This window comes from Hylobates moloch, unplaced genomic scaffold (genome assembly GCF_009828535.3).
Source record: "Hylobates moloch isolate HMO894 unplaced genomic scaffold, HMol_V3 SCAFFOLD_22, whole genome shotgun sequence".
NCBI lineage: Eukaryota > Metazoa > Chordata > Mammalia > Primates > Hylobatidae > Hylobates > Hylobates moloch.
In genome coordinates this window covers 2,325,672-2,339,277 of record NW_026652297.1, presented here as the reverse complement: position 1 = coordinate 2,339,277, position 13,606 = coordinate 2,325,672, and the positions used below count along the sequence as shown (strand labels likewise).

Below are 13,606 nucleotides of genomic sequence, written 5' to 3'. Positions count from 1 at the left end.
GAGGGAGGGGGATGTGATGTCAGAAGCAGGGGTCAGGGTGAGGTGGGGCCATGAGCCAAAGAATGCAGTAGCTTCTAGAAACTGAAAAAAGTCAAGGAAACAGATTCTCCCCTCAATCCTCTATAAGGAACATGGCCCTGTCAACACTTTAATTTGAGCCCTGTTAGACCTGATTTCAGACTTCTGATCTCTAGAACTATAAAATCGTAAATCTGTGTTGTTCTTAGCCACCGTTTGTGAGAATTTGTTAGAGAAGCAACAGGAAACTAACACATTCCTGCTGCATCCCTGGATTTCTTCTTCTTTCTACTCCATCTATCCAAATCCCACCCAGGCTTAATACAATCTTTAGGTTTATTGGGTGCTTATGTGTAAAACATCTGGCTAGATGCCAGTAGATAAAGAAAGAATGCAAGATGAAAAGATGAACAAAAGACCTGCTGCCAACTTCAAAAGAGCTCCAAGTCTGGGGCAAGAGAGGCAAGGTAGAGAGGAGGAGTGTGGACCCAGTTTGAAGGAACCATGTGAGATTGTTGGTATTATATTGGTGGGTACCAAGTTTCAAATCCCATCCTGGAGTTTTCCCAAATTCAAATGATCATGACTCTTGTTTTCTCTACTTTTCATTTGGAACTTGTAGATATGTAACTTCTGGTTCCCTTACTGCCTTGTGCTGTTTAATTTTTTTTTTTTTTTTTTGACAGAGTCTCACTCTGTTGCCCAGACTGGAGTACAGTGGTGCAGTCTTGGCTCACTGCAACCGCCACCTCTGGGTTCAAGTGATTCTCCATCCTCAGCCTCCCAAGTAGCTGGGATTACAGGTGTGCACCACCACATCCGGCTAATTTTTGTATTTTTAGTAGAGACTGGATTTCACCACGTTGGCCAGGCTGATCTCCAACTGCTGACCTCGGGTGATCCACCTGCGTAGGCCTCCCAAAGCTGTTTAATTTTTTGTCTATGTCTTGTCTGGTCTGTGGAGCTTATTTGTTTATTTAAAAGTATATATATCCAGTCCTCTTTTGTTTCAGGTACTAAGGATAAGGAAGATCCAGCTATGAATAGGTGTCTTTCTTCCCTGTGCTCACAATAGGGCGAATAGGAATCCAAAAGCCTCTCAAACTAATGTTTACAAAACAGTATGGTAAGTGTTGTCATAGAGGGGCATGCCAAGTGCTACTGAGAGAACTGGGGAGGGGATGACACTTGAGCTATCGTTTAAGGGAGAATAGATGTGCCAAATGGAAAAGAGAGAACAGTGTGATTAGAAGGTGATGGAAGGATGATCAGGAAGGAGAAAAGGCATTCCAGAAGGGGGAACGATACAGGTGAAAATGGATTGTTTGAGCAATAGTAAGAATCCAGTGAGGCTGAAGAGTAGGGTGTGTAGCAGGAAGAGAGGAGATAAATCTAGAAAGACAGGTCAAATCAAGTTCAAAAAGAGCCTTGTGCTCAGCTAAGAAGTTTGTCCCTTTTTTTTTTTTTTTTTTTTTTGAGATAGGGTCTTGCTCTGTCACCCAGGCTGGAGTGCAGCGGCACGATCTCTGCTCACTGCAACCTCAACCTCCTAGCTCAAGTGATCCTCCCATCTCAGCTTTCCTAGTACCTGTGGCTACAGGTCTGTGCCACCACACCCAGCTAATTTTTGTATTTTTAGTAGAGATGGGGTTTCACTACATTGCCCAGGCTGGTCTCAAACTGCTGGCCTCAAGTGATCCACTCGCCTTGGCCTCCCAAAGTGCTGGGATTACAAGTGTGAGCCAATACACCTGGCCTAAAATGGTAAAGTTTATGATATGTGAATTATGTCTCAATTTTTAAATGTATTACAAAGTTTATGAGACTATGTGAAGTATAATGACATATAGCAAAATGATATATCAATGAAGACTTAGAATAATGGGTAGAAAAGAGATATCAGCTTATTGTCCATATCAGAGCATGTGATGATTCTTCACAGTGTGCAGGTATCACCTTTTCTTGTTCAGGTCCAAAAATCATGTTCTTCATGTTCTTTATTGTCAAATGTGCCATTCCTGGCTAATTTCATATCTCCCACAAGAGGAAAAGGTAGTAACTCTTGTTACTATAATTCCATAGGTCTTTGGAACTTGTTTGTAGTGAAATAATATAGACATTTTTGTTTCTGGAGTTCCTTAATACTCCTGGTTACAACATTACTCATGATACATTATTCAGGATGTTGTCCATGACTCTCTCAAAAATTATTACTGTATTTTCTTTTTTAAAATTTTTTAATTTTATTTTGTTTTATTTTATTACTGTATTTTCTTGATTATGATCACAAATGCAAGTCTTACCCAGAGAATGCCCAAAAATGTGAACAATAATTTGTTTTATGATCATGTTAAATTTTCACTCAGAATTTTATGTCATAAACATAGAGCATCACTTCTTCTAACCCTATCTTCTTTTGCACACTTTAAACCATAATTACAACATTCCTAGACTATCAATTCTTTGAATGTTGACCACATGCCTATCTTTCGGACACCATCACCAACAGGGAAGATGTGTGAAGGGCCCATGGGTGCAGCAAGAGGAGTGATCCCATTCCTGCATGCCTCATTTGGCATGACTTAAGACAAACATGGAGGGAGCATTGCCTCACCACATCAGTCAGAAGAAAAAGAGGACATCAATTGGAAAGGACCCTTTGGCACTGTGTAGCAACAATCCCAAAATCATTCATCCTGGAGGAGAAAGGTTGGACTACCCAGGGAGGACTGCCTGACACCTGTCATGGAATCTTCTGCCGGGGTGGGGTAACTACCCTGGGTGCGAGTGATGGGGCAGAAAGGAGATGGCATGCAGTCATACACAGAATAAAAGATGTCTGCTACCACCCTGTAGTCCTCAGGTGCTGTGGACCACCAGCAGTTCCACAGTCAGAACACTGACAAAGGAGGGCCAGCACAAGGTCCCCAACACATGGCTCATGACCAAGGGTTGGTAGAGGACTATTGACAGCCCAGAGACCTGAACTCATCTTGTGTTTGACCCCAAATAAGCATGTCAACACTATTCTGGAGACCCAATTTCACACTATTTTATGAAAGAACTGTGCTAGCCAGCAAGAGTGACTGACTTACCTGCAAGGTGCTCTCAAATTCTTGTTTTCGTTTTTGTAGAGGTGGCATCTCGCTTTGTTACCCAGGCTGGTCTTGAACTCCTGGCTTTAAAGGAGCCTCCCACCTCAGCCTCCCAAAGTGCTAGGATTACAGGCATAAGCCACCATGCCTGGCCTCAAAGATAACATAATAAATGATTATTGTTTTAAGCCACTGAGTTTTGTAGTGCTCTTTTACAAAACAGTAGATAAATAATACATACGACTAAAAACCTAGGTGTCATCCTTGACTCCTCATTCTCTTACATCCCACATCCAATCTGCCAGCAAATTATATTGGTTTTACCTTCAAAATACATCCAGAATCTACTTCCCACCACCTCCACCACTACCACTTTGGTGTGAACCTTCTAACTGTACTGCTTTTACCCTTGAATCTCCACAATTTATTTTCAAACAGCAGGCAGTGTTACTGTAAGAAGGTAAGTCATATTATGTTAGTCCTTTGCTAAAAACCCTGCAATGGTTACCTATTTTCCTCAGAACAGAAAAGCCAAAGTCCTAAGTCTTTCAAGCCCCTACATGATCTTCCCCCACTACACTACCTCTCTGACTGCATCTCCTGTACTTCTGCCCTAATTTATACCACTGCAGTGGCACTGGCCTTCTTACTGTTCTTCACCTGTGCCAGGCATGTTTCTACTTAAGGCTTTTGTCCTTACTGTTCCTCTGCCTGAAATACTCTTTCCTTGGATCCTGTGTTGTGCAATCCCTCCCTCATCTCCTCCAAGTTATTGCTCAAGTCTCACTTCCCAATGAAGCCTACCACCTCTGTAATTTCCACATGTCCATCTTTCTGAACTTCTTTTTTTTTTTTTTTTTTTTTTTTTTTGAGACAGAGTCTCACTCTGTCACCCAGACTGGCGAGATCTCGGCTCACTGCAACCTCTGCCTCCTGGAATCAAGTGATGCTTGTGCCTCAGCCTCTGGAGTAGCTGAGATTACAGGTACGTGCCACCACGCCTGGCTAACTTTTGTATTTTTCGTAGAGATGGGGTTTCACTATGTTGCCCAGGCTGGGCTTGAACTCCTGACCTCAGGTGATCCACCCACCTCAGCCTCCATCTCTTTGAACTTCCGATACCAATTATCCTACTCTATTTTGTAGCACTTATACTCTAACAATACTATACAATTTACTTATGGTTATTATTTAGTTTTTCTCCCTCTGCTAGAATTTAAGCTCTATGAGGGCAGTGATTTTTGTATTTTGTTCACTGATATACCCACACATGCCTAAAGCAGGCATGTCGTAGGTGCTCAATAAATGAATAACCTGTGTCACTCAAAACTGTGCAGGCAGAACTCTTAGAAAGCTCTTGTCCTAGGCACATAATTTAAGCCTGACAAAAGGTCAATTGAACCTTAACTATGGCATGAAAACAGAGCTGCAGCACCTGAAAGGGCCACACTGGTACAAAGGTAAAAATCTTGGGGACAGGCATGGTGGCTCACACTTGTAATTCCAGCACTTTGGGAGGCCGTGGCAGGTGGATCACCTGAGGTCAGGAGTTCGAGACTAGCCTAGCCAACATGGTGAAACCTCATCTCTACTGAAGATACAGAAAATTAGCCAGATGTGGTAGCATGTACCTGTAATCCCAGCTACTTGGGAGGCTGAGGCAGGAGAATCGCTTGAAACCGGGAGGCGGAGGTTGCAGTGATCATGCCATTGCACTTCAGCTTGGGCGACAGACTCTGTCTCAAAAAAAAAAAAAAAAAGAGTGGATATATGATCAGGCCAGGCAGGTGGCTCATGCCTGTAATCCCAGCACTTTGGGAGGCCGAGGTGGGTGGATCACTTGAGCCCAGGAGTTCAAGACCAGCCTGGGCTACTTGGTGAAACCCTGTCTCTACCAAAAAAAAAAAAAAAAAAATTAGCCAGGTGTGGTGGTGTGCGTCTGTAGTCCCAGCTACTAAGGAGGCTATGGTGGGAGAATCACTTGAACCCAGATCAATCACTTGAACTTGGCTCACTTGCAGCGAGCCAAGATCATGCCACTGCACTCCAGCCTGGGCGACAGAACAAGACTCTGTCTCAGAAAAAAGAAAAAAAAAAGAGTGGATATATGCTCTGTGGAGCCTGAAACATATACAATTGTGGGGCTCTAAAATTATGTAATAAATTCAATATTTATTTAGAGTAAATAAACTTATGTAATAAAGAATTAAATGATGTCATAAAGTCAATATTTAAAATGAGAGGAATCATTGTAGATTTTGAAATACTGACAAAAACCACAGACATCACAAAGTCCAGAAAAATAATTAACTGCCTAGCAACCGCTATAAGTCTTCATCTGTCTTGCATTTTTTAGTTGCATACTCTTTGCAACTAAATGACCATTTTGTACCATTTTATAGAGATGTTAGAAAGATAAATTAGTCAAAAATAGATTTTAAATAGTTGATAGTCTCTAAACTTTGTATTATCAGCTTTCCAACTCCTTGCTATAATGTCTTGCACAGGTGGTGCTTCTCGCTGAGGAAAAGCCCTGGGGAGAATTCCAGCCCTTTGATCTCCCTTGGCTTGGTCTCCAAAGGGGCTGCTAAGACAGCTCCATCTGGTGGTCACTACCCTCGTCCCCTAGCCCACCCACCCTAGTCCACCCTCAACTGACACTTGGCCTGAGAGAGTGACCTCCATGCTGGGGTCCAAGGGACCGATGAAGGGCTGGTAATACTTTTTTTTTTCCATTCTGGTGGAATGAGGTTCAGAGTAAATATTAGGTTGTACGAATAAGGGAGAAGACCACCCCTCATATTGTCTTATGCCCAATTTTTGCCTCCAAAGAAAGAAGAAGTAAAAACTAAAAGGCAGAAATGAAATCCACAAGCAGACAGCCCGGCGCCACACTCTGGGCCTGGTAGTTAAAGATCAACCCCTGACCTAATTGGTTATGTTTTCTATAGATTACAGACATTGTATCAAAAAGCACTGTGAAAATCCCTGTCCTGTTCTGTTCCGATCTAATTACCAATGCATGCAGCCCCCAGTCACATACCCACTGCTTGCTCAATCGATCACAACCTTCTCAAGTGGACCCCCTTAGAGTTGTGAGCCATTAAAAGGGAAAGGAATTGCTCACTAGGGGAGCTCGGCTCTTGAGACAGGAGTCTTGCCGATGCTCCTGGCCAAATAAACCACTTCCTTCTTTAACTTGGTGTCTGAGGGGTTTTGTCTGCAGCTTATCCTGCTACATTTCTTGGTTCCCTGACCAGGAAGCGAGGTGATTGGCAGATGGTTGAGACAACTCCTTAGGCGGCTTAAGTCTGCCCTGTGGAACATCCCTGTGGGGGACTTCGACCAGCCCAAGCGACGCAGATCCTGAGAGTGCTCCTGGGTAGGCATTTGCCCCGGTGGGATGCCTCGCCAGAGCAGTGTGTGGCAGGCCCCCATGGAAGATCAATGCAGTGGCTGAACACCAGGAAAGAACTGGTACTTAGAGTCCAGACATCTGAAACTTGGTAAGACTAGTCTTTGGAACTTGCCTACTCCATTTGAGTGGAAGCGTGGCCTGACCACCCACGGCATGCCTTTATTGGCACTTTGGTTTGGTTTTGGTTTTGGTTTTGACTTGGTTTGAATTGCTTGACAAGACCGGTCTTAGGAACTTTCCCACTCCATTTGAGTGAAAGCATGACCTGATCACCCACGATGTGCCTTTATCCACACTTTGGTTTTGGTTTTGGTTTTGACTTGGTTTGAATTGCTTGACAAGACTGGTCTTGGGAACTTGCCTACTCCATCTGGGTGGAAGCATGGCCTGATCATCGATGGTGTGCCTGTACCGGCACTTTGGTTTTTGTTTTTGACTTGATTTGGATTGCTTGATACTTTGGTTTTGGTTTTGACCTGGCTTGGATTTCTTGATACTCTGATTTTGGTTTTGATTTTCATTTGGTGTAAACTGCAAAAGTGTGTGTGTGCCCTTTTTACCCGTTCTTTGTTTTGTGGTGTGCGTGTGGTGTGAGCATGGTGTTTTGTCTCAAAGAAGCATGGGTCAGGCACAAAGTAAGCCCACCCCACTAGGAACTATGTTGAAAAATTTCAAGAAAGGATTTAAGGGAGACTATGGAGTACTATGACACCAGGAAAACTTAAAACTTTGTGTAAGATAGACTGGCCAGCATTAGAGGTGGGTTGGCCATCAGAAGGAAGCCTGGACAGGTCGCTTGTTTCAAAGGTATGGCACAAGGTAACCTGTAAGCCAAAGCCAAAGCACCCAGGCCAGTTCCCATACATAGACACTTGGTTACAGCTGGTTTTAGATCCCCTGATAGTGATTGAGAGAACAGCAGCATAAGTGGCTGGCAGAGGCAAGGAAAGACCAGCAGAGAGAGAGAGAGAGAGAGGCAGAGGCAAAAGGAAAGTCAAAGAGAAAAAGAGACAGAAAATAAAAGAGATATACCAGGAGTTAAAAAAAAAAAAAGTGTACCCTATTCCTTTAAAAGCCAAGGTAAATTTAAAACCTGTAATTGATACTTGAAGGTATTCTCCGTAACCCTGTAACACTCCAATACCACTTTGTTGTCAATGTAAACAAGGGCGTATCCTGAAAGCACTGAGGCCTTCCTATCAAAAATCCTTAACCCAGTAACCTGCGGATGGCCCAAATGCATTCAATCTGTAGCGGCAACTGCTTTGCTAACAGAAAAAAGTAAAAAAAATAACTTGTACAGGAAACCTCATTGTGAGCACACCTCACCGGTTCAGAAGTATCCTAAGGAAAAAAAGGGGGGGGGGGGCAGAATTTATGTAAAAAGAGTATTATATGGTAAATTTTTGTCGTGAATTAAATTAACTGGTTGTTTAAAGAAAGAAATATTTGTAATAAGTCAGAAAGTTGAAGCATGTCGAAGAATTGTCTGCAAAAGTCATGAAAGAGAAAAATGTTATTAAAAAAAGAACTTATGCAAGAACTGTTGTATAATTTAAAAGTAACTAGGCCTCCTGAATGTAAAAAACAAACAAACAAACAAACAACAGTTTATGTGCAAGGTGTATAAGGAAAGTAAAATATACCTGTGGTAAAAGAATTATAAGGGGGCATAAGAATATAAATTTTTACCTACATTAAAAGGCTAAAAATATGTATATTTTGTTTTAAAGGTTTAATCAAGTTTTAAAGTGTTAATTGGAAAGAAAATTCTGTGTGTAAGCATTGGCTAAAGTTAAAGCGGTATCATCCAGTTTTTCTGTAAACTGGACATTAAAATAAAACCATAGCAGGTTTTTCTTAAAGCACCAACCTGCTCTTTAGCAAAAATTATAAAATGTTAAAAAGAGTCTATAAAATCTTACCTTGTGGTCTAACATTAAAAATTGCATAAATATGTCTACAAGGTTTTGTTAAAATTAGGTTTAACATTAATAACGCACTAATATAAAAGTAAAATTTAGCTTATCTGGTGTAAAAATCATACAAAAAGCATTGTTAAATGTAAAATGGTATTTGGCTTTCTTTGGTTTAAAAACTAATAAAAAAAGGTGCTAAAGAAAATTTCTCAGTAAAAAGGCACTAAGGACTAAGTCCACTGCCAAGGTCCCCACATTTAAAACAAAAGGTCAATTTCTTAAAAATTAGATACTTGGTTTATCTTCCACTTTCCTTTCCCTCAAAAACTAAAAGTCTTTTAGCACATATACCACCCCTAGAATTTCCGGTAAACCAGCACAAGCCTGAAGATCACGTTCTCATCAAAGGGTGGAAAGAAGAAAAACTCGAGCCAGCCTGGGAAGGACCCTACCTTGTGCTTCTAACCACTGAGACTGCTGTTCATACAGCGGAAAGGGGATGGACTCACCACAACCAAGTCAAGAAAGCGCCACCCCCTCTAGAGTTGTGGGCCATAGTCCCAGGGGAAAACCTTACCAAACTAAAGCTAAGAAAAATTTAACTCTTTCATCTATTCTATTACTCTTTCTTCTTTCCTCGCTCTATTGCTAACCATCTAGTTATTAACATAACCAAGTCAATTTCACCTCAAACTATTGCATTTAATGCTTGCCTTGTTATACCCTGTGGGGACTTGCCAAGTCAAAGACAACTCTTTACTTCAGAAAAGTACTTCTGTCCCTCCTGACTCTCCTCAGACTGGGCGTTAGTATATTAGGACCATTTAATCTGGGGAAATTTCGATAAAGATTCCAGTGTCAACCAGGAGTCTTGCCCCCCAATGTAGAGCTTTTATGCTATAGTTGGTCCAACGTTCTGTGGACCACTAAAGAGCAAGGATGGACTGCCCTAACTGGTTTTTGTAATTTCCTAAAATCATACATTCATTTTACTAGAGGATCATAGAAGTTAAAGACTTAAAACAAACTTTAGCAATTAAAACAGGATACCAATATGCAAATGCCTGGTTAAAATGAATCAAATATTTCATCTGCACATTAAACAAAAGCAATTGTTATGCTTGTGCACATGGCAGGCCAGAGGCCCAGATTGTCCCCCTTCCACTAAGGTGGTCCTCCAGTCGATCAGGCGTAGGCTGCATGGTAGCTCTTTTCCAGGATTCTACAGCCTGGAGTAATAAGTCATGCCAAGCTCTCTCTGCTACATCCTGAAGTCCAGCACCCTGCGGGTCAGCCCCCAAGGGCCATCCAGCTTCCGTCTCTCAACACTAAGTTCACTTCGTGTCTCCCTGGCACTCCTTGGAGACCTGAAAGGATGCAATGAGCTTAAGAATTTTCAAGAGCTTATCCGTCAGTCAGCCTTTGTTCATCCCTGAGCAGATGTGTGGTGGTATTGTGGTGGACCTTTACTGAGCATTCTGCTGAACAACTGGAGTGGCACTTGTGCTTTGGTCCATTTGGCTATCCCTTTCACCCTGGCATTTCATCAACCAGAGGGAGAAAAAAATAAGACATCATAAAGCGAGAGAAGCCCCTTATTGGTCTTCCGACTCTCACGTCCATTTAGACACAATTGGAGTCCCACGGGGAATACCAGATCAATTTAAAGCTTGAAATAAAATAGCGGCAGGATTTGAGTCAATAGTTTGGTAGGTGACAGTTAATAAAAATGTAGATTGGATAAACTATATCTATTATAACCAACAGCAACAAGCTTTTCATGAGTTAAAACTCATGTCGGCCCCAGCCCTGGGGCTACCTGACCTGACAAAACCCTTAACACTCTGTGTCAGAAAAAGAAAAAATGGCAGTTGGAGTTTTAACCCAGACTGTGGGGCCATGGCCAAGGCCAGTGGCCTATCTCGCAAAACAGCTGGACGGGGTTTCCAAAGGCTGGCCCCCATGTCTAAGGGCCCTGGCAGCAATGGCCCTGTTAGCACAAGAAGCAGATAAACTAACCCTTAGGCAAAACCTGAATGTAAAGGCCCCCCATGCTGTGGTAGCTTTGATGACTACCAGAGGACATCATTGGCTAACAAATGCTAGATTAACCAAGTACCAAAGCTTGCTATGTGAAAATCCCTGCATAACCATTGAAGTTTACAACACCCTAAATCTTGCCACCTTGCTCCCAGTATCAGAGAGCCCAGTTGAACATAACTGTGTAGAGGTATTGGACTCAGTTTATTCTAGTGGGCCGAACCTCCGAGACCATCCTTGAATATCAGTAGACTGTGAGCTGTATATGGACAGGAGCAGCTTCGCCAGCCCCTGCAAAGTGACTCTGAAAAAGACAACAAGCCCTGCTCCGGTCACATCCAGAAGCTGACTAGTCCACACACGGCCGAAGCATGAGAAAACTCATCACAGGACTCATTTTCCTTAAAATTTGGACTTGTACAGTAAGGACTTCAACTGACCTTCCTCAGACTGACGACTGTTCCTAGTGTATACATCAAGTCACTGAGGTAGGACAAAAAGTTGCTACAGTCTTATTATTTTATGGTTATTATAAGTGTACCGGGACTCTAAAAAGAACTTGTTTGTATAATGCTATTCTATACAAGGTATGTAGCCCAGGAAATGACCAACCTGATGTGTGTTATGACCCATCTGAGCCTCCCATGACCACAGTTTTTAAAATAAGATTAAGGACTGAGGACTGGTGGGGACTCATAAACGATATGAGTAAAGTGTTAGCCAAAACAAAAAGAAAAAGGGGTCCCCAAACAAGTCACCTTGAAGTTTGATGCCTGTGCTGTCATTAATAGCAATACGTTAGGAAGGGGATGTGGCTCTTTTAGTTGGGAAAAAGGCTATATGACCAAAAATAAGTACATTTGTCATGAATTAGGACTGTGTGAAAATGAATGTGGATACTGGTCTTGTGTCATTTAGGCCACTTGGATAAAAAATGAAAAGGATCCAGTCCACCTTCAGAAAGGAAAAAATGGCTCTTCCTGTACTAAGGGACAATGTAACCCCTTAGAGCTAGTAATAACCAATCCCCTTGATCCTCGCTGGAAAAAAAAGGGAAGCATGTGACCTTGGGCATCGATGGGGCCGGACTGGATCCTTGAGTAAATATCTTAGTTCAAGGAGAAGTCTGTGGAAAATTTAACCTTACCAATTGCTGCCGGCACATAGATGATCAGAGGCAAGTAGTCGAAGATACAGTTAAAGACATGATGAAACTGGCACATGTGCCTGTACAAGTGTGACACGGATTTGACTCTGAAGCTATGTTTAAAAACGGTTCCCAGCACTAGGAGGATTTAATACTCTTATAATAAAAATTATAGTAGTAATAGGAACCTGCTTACTGATCCCTTATTTACTACCTGTACTCATTCAAATGGTAAAAGGTTTCATCACTACTCTAGTTCACCAGAATGCTTCAGCACAAGTGTACTACATAAATCACTATCGATCTGTCATGCAGGAAGACATAGGTAGTGAAGATGAAGGTGAGAACTCCCACTAATAAAATGAGTGAGAGTCTCAAAGCGGGGGAATAAGGGAGGAGACCACCCCTCATATTGTCTTATGCCCAATTTCTGCCTCCAAAAAAAGAAGAAGTAAAAACTAAAAGGCAGAAATGAAATCCACAAGCAGACAGCCCTGCACCACACCCTGGGCCTGGTGGTTAAACATCGACCCCTGACCTAATCAGTTATGTTTATCTATAGATTGCAGACATTGTATAGAAAAGCACTGTGAAAATCCCTGTCCTGTTCTGATCTAATTACCAGTGCATGCTTGCTCAATCGATCACTACCCTCTCAAGCAGATCCCCTTAGAGTTGTGAGGCCTTAAAAGGGACAGGAATTGCTCACTCAGGGAGCTCAGCTCTTGAGACAGGAGTCTTGCCGATGCTCCCAGCCGAATAAACCGCCTCCTTCTTTAACTCGGTGTCTGAGGGGTTTTGTCTGCGGCTTGTCCTGCTACACTATAGCAAAAATTAGGTTGTATTGTAGAAAATTAACTTTTTTGGTTTTTTTTGAGACAGGGTCTCGCTCTGTCTCTCAGGCTGGAGTGCAGTGGCACCATCTCAGCTCACTGCAACCTTCATCTCCAGGGTTCAAGTAATTCTCCTGCCTCAGCCTCCTGAGTAGCTGGGATTACAGGCATGCGCCACCACGCCCAGCTAATTTTTTAAATTTTTAATAGAGACAGGGTTTTACCATGTTGGCCAGGCTGTTCTAACGCCTGGCCTCAAGTGATCTGCCCACCTCAGCCTCCCAAAGTGCTGGGATCACAGGCGTAAGCCACCACGCCTGGCCGAAAATTAACTTCTATTACTTGCACACTTGGGTTTGCGTACTGAGAATCATACCCTGGATATTTGTATCCTTTACTGAAAAGAACTGTTCTATCTTTCCAGAAAGCAGTTTCCTAAATTCTGGCTTTCCTCCTGGAATCCTGCTATTTCCTTCTCGCATACTCTAGAGAAATCGAAGTGCTTTCAAAGGTTCTCTGAAGCTTACGCTCCACTAGTTTCACAGTAAATCGCCCCCTGTTAGGGGGCTTTTTTTTTTTTTAATGTGTTCTCTGAATCGCTTTCCCCCTTTAATACTGCATGACAAGACTAAAGCCAGAGTCCCGAGACTGCCGCGCTACCCCTTCACAAGTCGTGGGGGCTGTCCCGGGCGGGGCCTGCCTATTTTCACTTTCTCCACTAGAGGCAGCAGCGCACCGTGACTGGCTTACTACAGTAAGAAGGCGGAGACCTTTTGCTTCGACGGCGGTTGGTGGCCAGAGTCTTGATCGACAAGCTCAGGCCTCTGAACTAAGAAGCCGTTTTTTATACACGTACAGCCAATGGAAAGGCAGAAGTGCGGCCAACGGCCAATGAGGACTGGTCTTAAGCGGACCACAGGGCGGGGTTTCCCTCCAGAGGCGGACGCCGCGTAAAGTATCGGGAGCGGAAGTGGGCGAGTCAGAGCACATCCGGTGTTAGAAGCGCTGGTAGGCCTCGGAGAGGCGGGATAGGAAGGTAAGTCTGAAGCTAGTACTGGGCGAACTGGGAGTGAGAAATGGAAAGGGAGTTAGCAGTTACTGTCTGAGCAAGAGTGGCAGTAGCTTCCTTCTGCGGA

General features: G+C 43.0%; 1 protein-coding gene across 2 annotated transcripts in view; it reads left to right on the top strand.

The window, feature by feature from the left end:
- The first annotated feature begins 1,062 nt into the window (after window positions 1-1,062).
- Window positions 1,063-13,606, top strand: part of TMBIM6 (transmembrane BAX inhibitor motif containing 6) — a 36,089-nt gene continuing 23,545 nt past the window's right edge. The window contains exon 1 of one of the 2 annotated variants that reach the window (XM_058433489.1): window positions 1,063-1,144. In XM_058433489.1, coding sequence (XP_058289472.1) covers window positions 1,142-1,144 — 3 coding nt within the window. In that variant the 5' untranslated portion in view covers window positions 1,063-1,141. Of the gene's footprint in view, window positions 1,145-13,261; window positions 13,507-13,606 lie in introns of those variants that run through there. The other variant, XM_032143907.2, reaches the window with a different exon arrangement.